Source organism: Andrographis paniculata, unplaced genomic scaffold, assembly GCF_009805555.1.
Source record: "Andrographis paniculata isolate CXL003 unplaced genomic scaffold, ASM980555v1 Contig57END, whole genome shotgun sequence".
NCBI lineage: Eukaryota > Viridiplantae > Streptophyta > Magnoliopsida > Lamiales > Acanthaceae > Andrographis > Andrographis paniculata.
Window position 1 is genome coordinate 837033 of NW_026137592.1, and position 18084 is coordinate 855116.

The 18084-nt window shown below is 34.4% G+C and overlaps 2 protein-coding genes across 6 annotated transcripts; one reads left to right on the forward strand and one right to left on the reverse strand.

Annotated features, from left to right (window-relative positions):
* Positions 1 to 1987: 1987 nt before the first annotated feature.
* On the forward strand, positions 1988 to 14558 carry LOC127256967 (histone-lysine N-methyltransferase ASHH2). Of its 2 annotated transcripts, none has more exons than XM_051283202.1 (18): positions 1988 to 2237; positions 3023 to 4913; positions 5079 to 5283; positions 5717 to 5865; positions 5941 to 6020; positions 6800 to 6931; positions 7028 to 7144; positions 8125 to 8217; positions 8725 to 8802; positions 9331 to 9387; positions 9617 to 10484; positions 10569 to 10624; positions 11007 to 11086; positions 11237 to 11319; positions 11425 to 11504; positions 12326 to 12405; positions 12807 to 12852; positions 13190 to 14558. In XM_051283202.1, exons 2-18 carry the CDS (start codon positions 3074 to 3076, stop codon positions 14234 to 14236), a joined length of 5091 nt encoding a protein of 1696 aa, XP_051139159.1. In that variant the 5' UTR covers positions 1988 to 2237; positions 3023 to 3073; the 3' UTR covers positions 14237 to 14558. The 2 variants fall into 2 exon arrangements, with proteins under 2 accessions (XP_051139159.1, XP_051139160.1); XM_051283203.1 differs by having other exon boundaries at positions 3091 to 4913.
* A 326-nt stretch (positions 14559 to 14884) lies between these two features.
* On the reverse strand, positions 14885 to 16834 carry LOC127256968 (glutathione S-transferase TCHQD). 4 transcript variants are annotated; one of them, XM_051283206.1, is made up of 3 exons: positions 16536 to 16834; positions 15672 to 16026; positions 14885 to 15601 (listed from the first exon to the last, which is right to left on the reverse strand). In XM_051283206.1, exons 2-3 carry the CDS (start codon positions 15878 to 15880, stop codon positions 15004 to 15006), a joined length of 807 nt encoding a protein of 268 aa, XP_051139163.1. In that variant the 5' UTR covers positions 15881 to 16026; positions 16536 to 16834; the 3' UTR covers positions 14885 to 15003. The 4 variants fall into 4 exon arrangements, with proteins under 4 accessions (XP_051139163.1, XP_051139161.1, XP_051139164.1 ...); XM_051283204.1 differs by having other exon boundaries at positions 15672 to 15914; positions 16536 to 16833; XM_051283207.1 differs by lacking the exon at positions 16536 to 16834 and adding an exon at positions 16340 to 16515 and having other exon boundaries at positions 15672 to 15914.
* Between the last annotated feature and the right edge of the window lie 1250 nt (positions 16835 to 18084).

The following is an 18084-nucleotide window of genomic DNA, read 5'->3' on the forward strand; positions in this document are numbered from 1 at the left end:
TCGATAAAAAATCGAATTTTTAAATTTCTTTATATTATAACAACATTGGATTAGTAGTTGAAGATATATATTTGTTTTTTAAATAAATGGAGTATTTACTAACTGTTGTTTATTTTTAGTCTGATAGTTTATTTTTCATAAATAATTATATTACTGTAAAATTATTCTTATTTTTTCATTATTATTACACGATTGCTACTACTTTTTACACTAATATGATCACAAGGATAAAAAAGTCTTTTACCCGTACGATTTACCCGGACGGAGTGAGTACAATATAATTATATAATGTTATTATAAGACAATATTATTTTAATGCAATATAATATATATTTTTTATTTATGAAAAAATAATAATTTAACACAAAATATTATTTTTTAATATTAACGTTACAATTTTTTTTATATTTAATACAAAAAAATATATTCATTCAAAATATAGAGTCAACACATCTCCATGTATTTGTAAGATTTATTTGATATGTTTTTTTAAAAAAACTATTAAAATAGTAAAACTATGAGTGAAATATTATCCGGTTCATTTCACATATTTGTTATTTTATTTTATTTTTATAAATAATTATATATTTAAATTATATTTTATATTTCATAATTGATTTTTTTATAATTTTAATTAAACTATTTAATTAATTAAACTTAAATTATAATTATTTTTATTAATAAATATATTTTTAATTATTTATTAATTATATTTTAAGTAAATTTTTGTATTTACGATAATACGAACACTTTTGAGTAAGTATAAGTTAACACACTTTTTCCGTTCACAATTGGCCATGCTTTTTATCATCAAGCATTTCTCAGAATTTATACTTTTATTTATTTGCCAACATGCCTAAGGGATGATTACTTGAAAATATTTTAGAATAGTAAAATCGTTATTTGTATATTAAAATAAAAATAATACTACATTCGTCCCGTAATGGATGTTTTAGTATAATTAGTAGATAATTAAGGATATATCAGTAAAAATAATTAATCTATAATATAAATTATTATAAATTAATATTAAAATAACTAATTAATTTAATTAAAATTTAAAAAAATAAAAAATAAAAAATTCAAAAGAAGATTAAAATAGGTAATCATTTTTCAAAAAAAAAAGTGATATAAAATGTGGGAAGGACAAAAACGGCAATATGGACATTATAAGTAGGACGGAGGGAGTAACATTTCAAATATAACGTATATAAGTTGAATGTACATAAAACAAAAATACTTATAGAAGTTTGATGGAAAAAAAATATATATATATACTCTGTGCCTTAGTTAAAGTGTTAAAAATTACTTTAAACGTGATAATTTAGATAAAGTATAATTAGTAATTAATTAATAAGTGTATTAGTAAAATAATTATTATATAATAAATATAATTAAAAATTAAATTTAAAATAACTAAATAGTTTAATTAAAATTTTAAAATTATAAATTATGAAATTTAAAATATAATTAAAGTGTAAAATTATATTACCTTCATCCGGCTCTAAGAGTTCTATTTATTTTTTTTTTGATATTTAAATATTAATTATTATATCAAAAAATCGTATAAAAAAATTACAAAAATATTTATCTTATAATACTAATAGAAAAATATTTGTAAAAAAAATATTATATATTTTTAATATTAAGTAAAAAGACACAAAAAAGTAAATGTAACATTGGACCGAGAGAATATTTAAACAAAAATAAATAAATTAGATAAAATATAAAAAATAAAAAAATAAATATTTTTATGTGGGGCATATAAAAATTTTATATTAATTTTTATTAAAAATTATAAAAAAGAAAAAAGTGTTGGAAAAGTATAAAATGAAAATTTTATCCAATAATGGACATTGAACCCCTTTATGCCCTAATTTGCCACGCGTCAAAAGCCCGCTACTGTGCTGTAATGACTTGTACTTTACCCTTCATGGGTTGTACAGGTTCTCCATGTGTGAACGGGGTACGCGAATAAAAGCTCCCCACAAAGAGGTTGTTCGGAGGCCCCTCCTCCCTCTCTCTCTCTACCCTTTTTCTGTATAATCCCCATTTTCTCCCGCCCCTTGAAAACCGCCTGCTGACACCGACGAGGGGTTGATTTTTCCCTCGCGAACACACGAGCGGAGGCGTCGATTGGAATCCCTTCGTCATAGATGAATACCGCAAGAATGCATATTTTTGGGTTCTATTCGTTGAGCTGATTAATCAATTCCCGTATGTTGATTTTTCTCCAGGTACGGTCCTGCTTTGCGTCTCTGCGCAGTCTAATTTGCGCGTGTTTACGGGCTTGCGCGGTTCGGCATTGACGATTTGGCTTTTTAAATTAGGGTTTTGTTTATTTGCGTTAGGAATTAGGGTTTTTGACCAGTTTTCTTGAGATTGAGGATGTGTTTGCCCGTGCTCAATCTCTCTACCTGCATTGATGCGAAATAAAGTTATCTGCTTTCTGTTTCGTTTATTTGTTTATTTATCTTTATTGGGTATCGTTGGACGGGCATAGCTTTTAACTTTTATACCAGACTTCTTACAATTGCCTTAGGCGTATAGTTGTAGCCGTTGATTGTAGATGAAAAGTTGTTTGAACCTGCTTATGCCGGTGTTTATCGCTGTCCCTGTCCGTGCATTCTTGGTAAGCATATGAGTGGCACTGAGGGTATTTGGTGTTGAGGTAATTTTTGCCATTCATGTTTTTTGATAGAAGTTGAAAATAAATGCTACCCAGACTAGTTTCATTGTTTTAAACGTTTTATTCAATTCAAATGGATTGAATTTACCGTTGATTCTATACCACGCTTCACACTTGCTGGAATAGTTTAAGGTTCTTTTGAATTGTTTTGCCGAGAGTTTCAGTTGGTTAAATGAACGAAATTTCCATTTCATCTAGGATGGATTTAGAAGACTATATTTGTTTAATTCTTGTTTCTTTAACCGGGTGCATTTGATATTTCAAATGTGGATATTGTTTTGGTTAATTACTGAGCATCCATGTAATGCCTAAGTGTGTCTGCTGGAATCTCAGGCAAATGTTATTAGTTGCATGACCTTGGAACTTTGATTTTATCCATAATTGATGCTGATGGATCTCAGTCAACCTGGGGATGCACTTGCTGAGATGTCTGGAGATATTATGGGTGAAATCAAGGAACAGTTATCTGTAATTGATTCAGGCGTTGGGAATTTATCCGTTTCTACAACACCATATGATTCTTCTTTTGGGGAAACTGATGGTTCATCTACTGGCATGGTGAAGTCAGATGTTCCAGATGCTGATTGTCGTCTTTCAGCTTTTGATTTGATCAGCATTGCTAAGCCAATCAAGACAATGGAATGTTGCACGACAGATAGTTTCAATGCTGGTGTGCCGGATTCCATTGGCCATTCTGAACCCTCTGGACAAAAACATATGGATGGAAAAGATACTAATAATTTGGGTCCTACTGACTTGGTCACTGCTGTTGAGCCATCTGCTCTAGGGGCTGCTGATGCTGTGGTTTTTGCTGAGATCAACAATACAAGTAACGCGATTTGTCCTCAAATTTTACGCAAATCTTCTCGAAGGCATCGGCACAGCCTCAAAGTAGATCAGAACAATATGTCACAGGAGAAATCTGGAGAACGTGGAAGGATGGCACCAAAAAAAACAACAGTAGATTTAAATTCTTTGCAAATATTGAGGAAAACTCGAAGTACATTTTCCAAGCGGCCCCGATCATCTGTTTGGGGCTATCTTGGGAATGCTATATCTGATTCTAAAGAAAGCGCCTCTCTTAAAAAGGAAAAAAAGGTGCGAAAAGGTAGAGGGAAACAAAATCCTTCTAAGGTGAAGATCCACCAAGAATCAATTGGGAAAAAGTGCCCTCCAACTGGGCGAATTTCCTTGAAGATTAAAATTGGCAACAAACTCTGTAGCTTGGGAAATGCTACTGAGAATTGTAGTTCATCAGGGAAAGACAGTACTGACTCAGTAGGTACAGTAGAAAATGTGTTTGAAGAGAAAGTGCCAGGAGCTATACCAACACTGCATGAAAGAAATGTGGAGAAGGTTTCTTCTTATGCCTCTGCTTTGAGCAAACCTCGTGATGTAAAAGTTGCTTTTGATATTTCTTCTTTCAGTCCTTCAAGTGACATCCATAACATGATAAGCTCGGAAGAAGGAGATAATCTGGCAGTTTCTGCTGATCACATTTGTTCAGATGTAGGAACTTCACCTGATTCAGAAGTTATAAACACAGTTCCTGATCCTACACTTTGTGGAAAAGGTTTACAAGATATACAAAATAGCCCTGTCATATCCAATTCATGTGTATCTCCAAGTGATACCTCAAGTTTAATATTATCACCAAAGAAATCCAAGAAAGGGAAAGGTAAAGGCAAAGGTAAAGATAAGCTCCATCAGCAAGATGATCAAACTTTGGAAAAGCTAACTGGTACAGAGTCCTCAAACAATGCTAAAGAACAACTTTGCATAGGAAATGTATCAACTATGCGCCTGCCACAAACAGAACTTAGGAAAGTAAAGAAGAAAAATAAGCCCCATGAGACAGCTGAATGTAGTCTGAAAAGCAAGCAGATTGTCGCCAAGACAACGGATGACACTGAAGCACCTACTACTCATGAAGTGGACCATAAACAAATTTTAAACTGTACTGAAACTACTACTTATCCTGAGCTCGCTGAATCTGAGAAAAAGACACAAGTCTGTGACACGACTCCGTGCAGCAGTGGAAGAAAATCCTCTAAATGCTCTAGAGCAAAAGGAGGGAGCAAGTGTAGGTCTAAAATCTCTGAATCCTCCCGCAAGAAAAATAAACCCTCTAAAAGGAAAAACAACAAAAAGAAAGCTGGTGGTAGGCACGAAAAGGTTGGTGTTGATATTGTCCTCAGCAAAGTGGAAAGTCACCCTGAAACAGGTACCCTTAAGTGTGTAATGTTTTATACATCATTCACATGTTTAAATTTCCCATCCTAAATATGTCTGATTGCATTATTATACTTCATTTTTGAGACTTATCCCTGCCTCATGTGATACGTGTCTGATTTTGAAACTAATTTGTCTATTCTAAATAATTTCTTAGGAAATCATAACCGAACCATTCCCGGAGATATTGAAGAACAGAGTAATGATTCAAATGCTCCATTAAACAGCATGAAATTTTCATCTGATGGAGTGGTAGAACAGCAGAATCATTCAAAGTATGGATGGGTTCTTTGTGACGAGTGTGCAAAATGGCGGAGAATACCTGGTGCTCTTGCTAATAAAATTGAACCTGACCATAGATGGTAAATAATTGTTGCTATGAGGTCATCTTGCATTGAAGTATAGATATTTGTCATGGTCTAATGTTAACTGCTTAATAAATACTGTATAATATGCTGAACGATTTTGCCTCTTTTGTGATTGAATGTTCATGTTTCTGAAGCAATTTTGATGTGTAATTTGGGTGCTGACTTTGGTTCCCTGGCTGGTTGTGTCATCAAGATGACCTGATTTAACAATATGATAACCACCTTCCGCCTTTAGTTTACACTGGAAAACCTGGATACATATTTTGATGTTCAAGTAGATTTTTCTTGTCTTGGTATACTTTGTATCCAACTTTAAGAAGTTGATGTATTTTTATTCGAAATAGTTAAATAATAATAATAATTATGAAGTTGATTACTACCTTCTTTTGAAGATGTTGCCTTAATGTAATTTATTTTATGAATTAAGGACTTGCAAAGAGAACGCCGATAGTAACTTTGCCGACTGTTCAATTCCTCAAGAGATAACAGATGAAGAAATCAATCGGGAGCTTGGAATATCTGAACCTTCTGAGGAAGATCCTGATGGTACTTTGAAGACTGAAAACCAAACAAAGGGTATTTCTTGCTGCACTCTGTTTTGTCTTCCTTAACATTTAGATTCATCTAACTTTACCATTGTTAAATTTATAGTTACTCAACCGTCGTCCTGGTCATTAATTAAATCAAATTTGTTTCTGCATAGAAGCCGAAAAAGACAGACCATTGATGAGGTAAATGCTTATTTAGACCACATTTAGTGTTATGCCTGGATTCATAGTTGTATAGAAGCTTTTTGTGCATGCTATGTTGCTTGAAATTTCAGTGATTTGCTAGGACAAATGCTTGTACTATACCTTGAAATATATTATTTTACCCCTGGAAAAACAAACTTCAGTACTGATCTGCTCTTCATAGATTGACTTATTCAACATATGATAATTTTTTCTATTGATTTTTCAATCACTTCATACCTTTATTTATTGTATCATATAGATATTTATACAAAAGACTTGTATATATATATATATATATATAGAGAGAGAGAGAGAGAGAGAGAGAGAGAGAGAGAGAGAGAGATAAATTTGCAAACTTATTTTTTTTATACTATTGCATAAAGCACACATATTTTCATCATCTAAAACTGTTAATTAAACCATGCCAGAAATTCTTGTATATATGAATCATTGATGAAAATGTGTTTTTTGTGATTTTCCATATCACACGAATGTGTGATGTGAGTCTGAAGGTTGATTTATAAGTGGTTGCATTTGTGAGATCCATGCTATAATACTTGAGCTTTTATCCTCTGTGCACCTGCACTGCAGCTCTACATGAAGTCATATGCTGCAAGTTTGTGTTGGTTGGTTGCTTCTTGCATGTATATCTGTGAGGCTATTCCATTTGAGCCCTGTGTTCTGATTGTATACAGAAGAAGGCATCTGATCTTCATTTTTTAGTTGGCTCACCTTACTATGTTCAATATTTATTAATATTTATTTTGTTGCAACAGGTAATGGTTTGCCATTGCAAACCTCCAGCGGATGGAGGAATGAGTTGTGGAGCTGAGTGTTTGAACCGGATGCTTAACATTGAGTGTGTTCAAGGAACTTGTCCATGTGGTGAACTTTGTTCAAATCAACAGGTGCAAGATTCTTGCTGTGCATTCTAAGTTGATGATTATTCACATTCCTGTTACGTATAATACGTATAATACTAACAATATTCATTCTAATTGCAGTTTCAAAAGCGTAATTATGCTAAGTTGAAATGGTTTAAGTGTGGAAAGAAGGGCTATGGCCTTCAGGCACTTGAGGATATCTCCAATGGGCAGTTCCTTATAGAATATGTTGGGGAGGTAAACTGTATTCCTTTATTACATCATGACTGTCAATAATCTTCTAGCTAGACTGGAAATATGGGCATGGATGTAGTTTCAGTATGGCTATTAATTTCATGAAAACAGTGGAGTTGTGTGTGTATATTCTGTTTTGTTAGATTTACTATTAATTGGAGTAGGGACTAGTTGCATCTTGAATGAATTGTCACATTTTGAGCAATTTTCTAGTTAAATATATATAGACACACAACTGTTTGTCGACTGTTTTGGTAACCCTTTCTCTTTCTCATATCTCACAACTGTTTGGCGACTGTTCTCCATTTTCTGGTATTGTGAGGATGTGGTTTTGCATTGCTTATTTGAAAATTGATACTGATGAGTGACGCCAAAAGCTTATGCATTTTGAAAAATTCTATACTGATGTTGAGATATTGTGCGGTAAAACCTTGCTATTTTTCATTGAGATGTATCTTCTTCAATCTATCATGAAAAATTTGATTGTAGGATAAGATGCACTTTGGAAAGTGAAAGTATCATGTGTTGATTATTTCCATACTTGTTTTACCTAGAAAATATCTTGGGAGTGTTCTCTTAGGGTTTATCAGCTTTGGTACCAGCTTCCTTTGGGATTCTTCCACTATCTACATGTTAAAGCCACATGCTTTCAGAATGCCCTCCATTTCATGAGCAAAACTAACTTATATTTGGTTCTGAATATAGCAACAAAGCCATTCCTTAATAAGATGCTTAGAATTATATTTACTCTTGATAAAGCAATAAGACTTCGCAGGAGTTTAATTGTATACTTGTCTGCAGAGTATTTTCAGAGCCCTAGTTTTTTGTGTTGAAGGGGCCTTGGCTTTTGTGTCAATTTTGCAATGAGACAAGACTAATGAAATGATCATGTTGTACTTATTTTGCATAGACGATACCAAATGTTTGGGATGAGCTTGCATCTTAAGTTTCTATGTACTTATGGTGGTTAATGACTTTTGTAGGTGCTTGATGTGCGTGCTTATGAGGCAAGGCAAGCAGAGTATGCTTTGAATGGCCATAAACATTTTTACTTCATGACACTGAATGGCAGTGAGGTTTGTTATCATAAATTGTTTCATGATTACTCTAGATACTTGTATATTGTATCTAAGTTTGCAGTAATTCAACTTTACCTGATTATATATATATATATAAATATATATATTTTTTCTGGTGACTCAATTTCAAGGATGTACCAACTACATAGTTCACGTGTTTATTGCCTCTTATGCCATGTTTCGCTGATGAATTATAGAAATCCATCTCTTGTGCCATGATGAATGTTCAGTGCATAGATGGCACTAAGCTTAGTGTTTAAGGAATGGGGGTTTCATTAATCTTAGATTTAAAGCTGATGCATGGCATCAACTTCATAGGGGTGGGCATGAGCTTTTGCACTGTGAATATGAAAAACTAGAATTGTTTTATACTTATATGAACATGTGCATTCTCCTGAGGATCAAAATATTCCTTATTGCTATGTATTTATGTTCCTGTGTTTGATGGCATTTACCTTGTTAATATATTTGTTCTGTTGCAAATTGCAATTTATCTCTGTCCAGGTAATTGATGCATGCGCTAAGGGAAATTTGGGTCGGTTTATAAATCATAGTTGTGACCCTAACTGCCGCACAGAAAAGGTACTACCGCAACTCAACCCTTTGTACTTATACAAACTTCATGTGTAGTGCTCTGCAACTTGATTTTTTTTTTTCTACTCTCCATTTTTCATTATCTATAAATTGTATTGATACGTTGGTGGTACCTTTGACCATCAGGAGAAGCAAATACAGCAGGAATAATCACATTTCTGCTTAGTTGATGTTATACTTTGGGTGTCTGAATTTACTCTTCATCTCTTGCTTACTTTCTTTTGTTATTTGCATCTCTATATTATCAACAAATAATTGGATGGATAAATTGCTGCATATTTAAGAGCTCATTTTCTCATCAAATAAGTTGTCATGGTTGCAGAATTTTCTATCTGAATAAATCGGATTTGGATTGGTTGCAGAATTTTCTATCTGAATAAATCAGATTTGGATAGAAGTATCTGTGTACAATGTGTCTGCCTATCATTTTTCTCATTTTTTGTATTCTAAAAGAAAATGAAGTTTGACTTTGATGCAGAAATTTAAATCTTTTAAGTTTTTTTGTGTACTTTACAGTGGATGGTGGATGGAGAAGTTTGCATTGGCCTATTTTCTTTAAGGGATATTAAGAAGGTAAATTCCCTTTGGCTAACCATATGTCAAATAATTTTCTTGTTAGTGAAGTTGCATTCCTTTTATTTACTTATTGTTCTATATATATATATATAAGTGGATGGGCGAGGGTTGACATGCTGTAATGCTGTATAATTATAACATAATGTTTCCATGTCTCTTGTGGTAGCACTTTTACCTTTTTGTTGAACATTACACATGCCTAATATTCAAACAATTTGCATGCCAGGGTGAAGAGATTACGTTTGATTACAACTATGTTCGTGTATTTGGGGCTGCTGCAAAAAAATGTGTATGCAGTTCACCAAACTGCCGGGGGTATATTGGTGGTGATCCAACAAATTCTGAAGTAATTGTTCAGGATGATTCAGATGATGAGTTTTCTGAGCCTGTTATGGTCTGCGAAGAAAGAGATATGAACGAAGAATGGAATGAAATCATTTCTAGTTCGTTGCATGACAAAGAAAATGAAATCACTCATGAACCTACTGAAAATGAATATAATGTGGAGAATATTCTTGGTGCTGTTAGCGAGAGCATTCCAGATCCACAAACTTCAGATTCTGTAACTGAAAAGGTTGAAGGTATCAACATTACACAGGCTGCTGGAACTCCTGTCAGAGTCTGCAACTCTTCTGGCGAAGGTTTGGTGGAGCCATTGGAAAGTACCAAACAGAATCATGATGATTCCAATGATGAATCTGTATTAGCCAATATAAAGTCTAAATCTGAGGATCTTCAACCCCAGATGCTTTCCTCTTACCTCGTTGATTCGTTACAGAAAAGTGATACTCCGGAAAAAGAACTAACTTCTGCTCACGATTTGGTTGATACTGTATCACCTAGCAAAGCATTGACTAGTACGATTGTAGTATCTAGAAGGAAGGTGAAATATGCTAGTATGGGAGGAAAGGATGAACCGCCAAAACCCAATTCAATTTCTAAGACTAAGCGTTCAACTGGTTCAGTTAAGAAGGGAAAACCTAAAGCAGGTGCTACGAATGACAAAGGAAGTCCAGACACTGATAGGCTGACTGGCACACTACATAAATCTAAAAAGTCACCAGGACTTCCAATAACTAATCATTTTGAAGCAGGTACTTAGGAATCATCTACACACTGTGGTTTTTGGCTTATTGATTTTTTCACTTACTAGTTGAAATAAATTTTTCCGCTTGCAGTTGAGGCGAAATTGAATGAACTGCTGGATCTTGATGGGGGAATAAGCAAGAAGAAAGTAAGTTCCTTTTTTGTGCCATTATACTTTTCTTGTGTTCGGGAAACAAGGGGTGTGTTTATTTGTGGGGTTTTGGGTGGGTTTTACTATTTCCAATTTTTTATCTCAAAAATATTAAATCAAACATTTATGTGATATTTATTATATTATATTAAAATTTAATTTTATATTAAAACATCTTATCAAATATATTTATATTACATCAAATAACTATTTTAATTCAAAATTTTACTATTCAAAACTCAAACTCAACCCAGCAAATAAACACCCCCAAGAAGTCCTGGTTTCTTATTTCTATAAGTCTCAGAGACTCAGTGTTATTGTTTGTTTCCTGTTCTATATAAAATGTTAGTTTCCATGTCTTATTCCTATGATTGAATAGGATTCATCGAGGGGCTACTTGAAGCTTCTTTTCCTAACTGCTGCCTCAGGGAGTAATGGGCATGGCGAAGCTATTCAAAGGTTTCTTTCTTTCTTTCTTCTTCTTAAATATTAATGATAATATTAATTAAAATTGTTGGAGCTGCATCTTTTTTGTAACCTTGTGAGATTTATTTTGTCAGTTCATTTGGATAATAAATCTCAGAGATGTTCTTTTCTCCTCTTTTGCAGTAATCGGGATCTTTCAATGATTTTGGATGCACTCTTAAAGACAAAATCTCGAAGTGTTCTGGTTGATATAATCAATAAGAATGGTAGTGATCCCCATGTCCTTACCAAAAAGAAGTTTTGTTGTGCTATTGATTATTTGTTTTGATATTGAATATTACTGCCCTCCATTGACCAATTTTCTTTTATAGGCTTGCAGATGTTACACAACATACTGAAGCGCTATAGAAGAGAATTCATCAAAACACCAATTCTGCGCAAACTTCTTAAGGTGACTTTATCAGTTTATCATATCATTGTAGCTTTTAATTGCATATAAAGAGTCCTTGAGTTTGAGTCAAGCTTAGAACTTCACCTGCTCATAGTTACTAAATTTTACCCAAATAATTTTTAGTATCCATCTGATTTATTCCTCAATATGCTAACGAACAATGTTCTGCACGTCTGTCTGCCTGTGTACCTGCAGATGTGTAAAATAAGTGGCTAATGTCCAGTGCATCTGTTCGCGTACAAAATACAAACTATCCACCTAATGAGATTCTTATATTTCTCTGTACTTACTGGAGTTTGTTTGTGAACATTATTAATTCTACATACCCTAGTCTCACATCCGTGCTGGAAGCTAGACTAGTTTAAATTAGTGATAGTTGCAATTTCATCCCCAAGGATATAAGGCAACTTTGCAGAGCTTCTAATTTTCTAGGCACTGATATGGACTATCTGAACCAACAATAAATCCAAAAAACCTGCTAAATAAAATCATCTTCATGCATCTAGCAACTGTTGAGCCCGTGGTTATTTGTTAGATTACTAATTCAATCATTCAATCACTGGTGAAAACAAATGGTTTCTACATTGGGGGAAGCTCTGCTGAGAGAGGTCCCAATTGAATTTACACCCTGCCAAATTTGTAAATTTCTGAATCTGAAACATATTGTGAAATTATGAACTTACACATACTGATGTATTTGATTCATAGGGTCTGGTTCAAGTTGACGAATTTTGTAGGATAATGTTAGGGGTGTGTTAACCAAATATCTTTTATTGATATGCAACAGTTATTGAATAATCTTGCTTGCTATTGTTGCATAGGTCCTGGAGCATCTGGCACTGCGGCATATTCTTACTTTGGAGCACATAACTGGAGGTCCACCTCGTCCGGGGGTGGAGAGGTAATGATTATCATGTGAATATATTTCATATCATTCTGCGCCAATTATTTACAGTGTTTTGGATTACTTTTTTAATCTTTGAAACACATGAAGATATTTAATTTGATGAATCTTTGAAACACCTTTGCACCACACTTCTGGTGTTATTTTTTGTTTTTACTTGTTATGCTTAGTTCTAATTTATCAATTTATTTTTACGTATAATTTATTTATCTTACTTTGAACCACACAGCAGGCCTCATGTGAAAAAAAAAATCTTGTCAATCCAGACAGAATTTTGTTTTGTTTTGTTTTTTTTTTCATTCACCCACTGCAACGAGCAACATCATTCCATCCTAATTTATTTTTGCATTTCTCTGTTTCCTATCATATGCTAATTTGGTTATGATATTTGTTTGCAGCTTTAAAGATTCAATATTGACTCTTGCAGAGCATGCTGACAAACAGGTAATACATAGTAAATTTGCTTCATGTTATCAATTTGGCTTATGTCACTAATGGTGTTTAGAGTCATCTGTCACAAGAATCATGTTTCGGCTCTCATGAGAAAAATGGTAGACATGAGGGCAGTTTAACAGAAAGATGCAGCATGAGAGTTTCAAACTTCATAAAATCATATGCAAATTTGTATTGCTGTCATTTAATGCAACTGCACTCTTGTCTGACAAATGTATTTGCCTCCATTTTTCAAATATGACTGTTTTCCCCCATATTGAAGCTTAGCTCACAAGAATCGAATGGTCACATGCTAAATATTGAATTTTGCCTTATTTTCTGTTCTCAGGTTCATCAAATTGCACGAAGCTTCCGGGATAGGTGGATTCCCAGATCCCTCAGAAAAAGTTGCTGCATCGAAATGGATATTGGAAGGAGTGAGATTAATCAGCCTTCAAGCCATGATCTGCTGCCGACAGCAAACAATAATTGGAGTGATAGAGATAGAAAACCTTCCGAAGCAATAAACTGTGGCGAAAAACAGCTGCATTCTGCACCTAGTACAGGTGAAACTTCAACCCTAGACCCCTCTGCCTCTGGAGCCAATGGTACAAAAGTGCGTAAGCGCAAGAGTCGATGGGATCACCCGGCAGAAACCCCAAGGATTAGTCCCAAATTGACTGGTAATAAACAGCTCAGCATTGATGACGATCTCCCTCCCGGTTTTTCATCTCCTTGTAACGGCCGTGTGGTGCCATCTGATACACCTTCGAGTGCTGTTCATCAAGAAGAAATAAGGATGCAGAAACGGAAGCATCCTGGTAATGTTGTATTGGGTGTTCCACCTCCAAGGTTTAACGCACGTATGCCTGTCTCCTACGGAATATCCAGATCATTGATGCAGCAATTTGAGGTACTGCAATCGGAATCTTCTAACTGTTGCACAATAGCTCCTGGAGTGCCATTCCTTCCCTTCCCTCCATTGCCTCCTCATCCCTGTGGCAGTAGAGATCGTCCCGCCTCTGCAGTGGCTAAATGTGCATCAGTAAGTGATCCTTTCAAGCCAGAACAACAACATGATGGTGCTTTAGTCGAATATCAGGCTGCTCAGAAACGTCCAAGGACTTACACCATGGATCCACCTGATGACAACCCGTCGGCTCCAAATGGTCAGCCCAATATTCAGCAGGGGACTTCTAATGGCTTGGGAAGGAAATATTTTAGGCAACAGAAGTGGAATCATTCGAAGATGGCACCTCCATGGGTTCGAATGAGGAACAACTGGGGATATGCTGGCAGCAATGCACTGAATAATTCCTCAGGAGCGGGTCTTGGAAATGGAACAAATGGAATCAGGAATTTATACAGCTGGCAAGAGACTAATTGGAGAGGATAACCTCTAAAACATTAAATTCATAATCATTTGTTACAAGAAGTTGGCTTCAATTTATTGGAAATTCTGAGGAGCTGTTAGAAAACTTAATGATGCTCCTGTTATTGTTTTACAATTCTTTACTGCACAGTCATCCTTGATTATTGGAATATTCTTTTTCTTCAGCTTTATATTCGGCGCCTGCTGCTGCTGACGATTCTATATCTCATAGCAGGTACCCAACCATTCTCTACTATCCTCCTCTAGCTTGTGTGCATCTTACATTTGGGGATTGTTGGGCAGATTCACTCAGTTGTTGTAGTAACATTGATCCTGATTTAGCTTATGTTAGTCATAAATTCTGATTGAAATGCATGTCGAATGTTGTTATACAGTGTTCATATTTTCTTGCCTTCACTACTTTGGCTTTCTTGACTTACAGAGGTGTCTTTTATGTTCTATGAAATGGGATTTTGTGGTTTCTTGAATTTTATGTTACCTGTGTTTACCTATGTTTAGGTTTTGTTTATGCCGTTGGTTTTATGCGATGTTTTAAATAGAAAATAAGTGTCGGATTCTTTAGTTCGAAATCACTAACTTGACAGCTTGTTTGTTTACTTGGGATTTGATTTTGCGATTTTATGTAATAATTTTGATGTGATATTTTGAGAGTAAATCGTAAACAAGACTTTATTTTCTTCCCTTACTAGTGATTATGCAAAGAAACATGGACATAAATAGACAGATGATGTACAATTGAACAAGAATTTTAATGCATCAATTCACACACACTAGTAGTGTTTCAGCAAAGTCCTGATCTGCACATAGAACCAGGTTTTCATCACCATTCTGTGTCTCCTCCATCCATGGAAGTTTCTTCCAATAACTTTTCTGTAGCTTGGCCTCTTCTGCACCTTCTTCCAGTACTTAGCCAGGTTCGGTCTCTTCTCGACGATGTACGTCTCCTCCAGCTTCAACAACGACAGTCTGCTCAGGAGCGGCACGAAGGCCATGTCGGCTAAGCTGAACTCTTCACCGACAAGGTACGCCGTCTCTCTTAATCTGTTCTCCGCTTCGTCGAGAATTTGCTCAAGATGTGCCTCGCTTCGTCGCAGGACTTGCGGGTCACTTAGTTTCTCCTCCGTATCGTACGCTTCCTTCAGCTTACGGTGGTACGCGCTGGCTAGGTCGGGACATTCCGCCATCCTCGCGATGATCACGCGCCGTAGGAACTTTGTTACGGCGAGACGATGCTTCGGAGGGATGTGGGCGAGGGTGAAGTATTTCGGGTTCCATTGCTGGATCTTTCGAATCCATTCGATCACTTCCCCGCCGCTCAGGCTCGATTCGTCGCCGCCTGCCGAGACCATCGCAATCCTCTCGATGTACCTGCAAGAACCCGGGTTTTAGAAATCGTTCGTTCGACGCCAAGAATCGATGCAAGGCAATAGAGACATACTTGATGATCTCGACGGTATCGAATAGAATATGCGAGCCATTCTGGAAGACCGGGAGCTTCGCGCTCGGGTTCCTCCGGAAGAAGCTGGAATCGAAATTCTTTCCCGTTATCGGATTGACGTGGAACGATGTGTAGTCGATGTTCTTCTCTTCTAACGCGAGCCTCACTTTTTGGCTGTCAATCGAATACGGGTGGTGATATAGCTGCATTGCGCCGCCAACATCTATTGATCGCGCCTTCGACCTGTACTCGACACGTCGCCGCCGCGTAAATTTACTAACAGAAAACCATTGCAAAACTACCCATAGAACTCAACATCAAGCATTGATCATAGCCTTGTTCTTCTTTGAAAATCCTAAAGACAACAAATTAATATATGTGTATGAAACAAACAAGTTTTTTTTTGTGGTAGTTCTTTCACTTGAGCACAGAATTTTGTGATAAGAAACATGGCATCAAAATGTAGGAATAATGTGAACAAAATGATGTAATTAAGGCAAGACAATGAAATCCCAGATGATCTAAAACAAGTGGGTGAAATTTCATCAACAGACATGGGAATTCAATCCAAAATTGAAAATTCGGACAAGATAATGATAATAAAAATAATGATGAACAGAAGCAACACAAATTATTACACAGTATTAGCAATCAATAAGAACAACAACCAGAGAAAGATCTGCTGCAAACTCAAATCCAAAGGGAAGAAGAAAGAAACTGCAGATGACAGAGAGGAATTGAAGAGAGTGAATCCCCCAAAATTTAGGGTTCATACAGACATGGCTGCACATGATCATCATCATAATAATAAATAATAAAAATTAAAAAACATTAAAAAAAAAAAAAAAGAAAAAAAAAAGATACCCTTTTGATGTGGGCACTTGCCAAAAACCCTTAAAGGGGTTTGCAGAAACACAAAAAGGGCAGATCACCAGGGAGGAAATAAAGGATTGAAAGATTAAAGGAAAAAAGGGGTTTCGGAAGAAGAATAACCAAGTTTGGTTTTTGGATGTTGGGTTGGCTTTAGGAATTTTGTATTATTGCAATAGAAAAATAAAAATAGATTGGAGGAGTGAGTGAGTGAGTGAAGGTTGAAATTTTTTTTAAAAAAAGAATGAGATTTTTTTTGCTTTGATCGGTTGATTGATTCTTCTTCTTGTTAATAATAATAATAATAAATAGTTCCCTTTCCCTACCACCACTGCATAAAATGATCTCACTTGTACAGCTCAACTAGTCTTCCTAAATCTCTGTCTAGACAGCGCTACAACATGAGATTTATTCATTTATTATTTTATTTATTTATTTTTATGGAATCCATGCCGTTATATATTTATTAACAATACAATTTTCATATCTCACACAAAAAATAAAATACTTCATTTGTTCCAAATTAAAGAGGTCTTTGGAAATTTTGTATACTAAAAAATAATAGTATTTTATTAATCAATTTTTTTTATATTTTTATCACTTGACTTTATGTATAAATAATTCTAGTGTAATATTTCATTTGTATTTTAAGTAAAAGTTAATGATATTTTGGCATTAATGTAGAATTATTTTTTTCTGAAATAAAAAAAAAATTAATTTTAGTACAAAAATTTCTGAAAATGATATTTTGAATTAGCCCAAACAAAAATAATAAAGAAACAATGTACGAACCAAACAAACATATATTGTGTTCTTCAGTTAGATTATACAATACTTTTGTCCATAAATAAATTATGTGCTAAGCCCAATTTTATGGGCCGACTTACATTACACATCATTAGGCCCAATAGTGTAATATTTTGTGTGATTTATTATAAGGCCCATTCTAAAGCTGATTAATAATGACAATATAAAAAATTGTCACAATTTCATCATAATATATATATATATATATTGTCACACCTTTTAAATTTTCAATTGCTACTGATTTTCAAGCTCCATTTTCTCAATATTTTAGAAAATAGAAATGATCACTAATCATATTGCAAGCACAATTATAATGTGGTTAATTATTGAACATGACATATATAAGATATTTGTTGTGAATAGAATATATTTTTATGGTCCCATTTTAATTAAATAATATATGGACAAAACTTGCCATGTTCTTTATTTAAAACATTAGTGGGCCAATTTATACTTTATTAAAATACTGGGCTCCCCATAAGTGGGCCACAGGCCTTTTTATTACATTTTTGTGGACCCATTTTGAAGACACAATTAATACACTTGGCCCAAAATTACAGAATTCACTATTGAAAAATATCAAGAATTAATTCCATTGAATTGTTATTAAATAAGTAAATGTATTTGTATTATTATTCTATACAATTAATTTTATTTTAAATTATTAATGTGTTTTGAATAATTATCCTTTGGTATTTTTAGAAGATTCATTGTTATGCTTTACAGAGTTGTACTT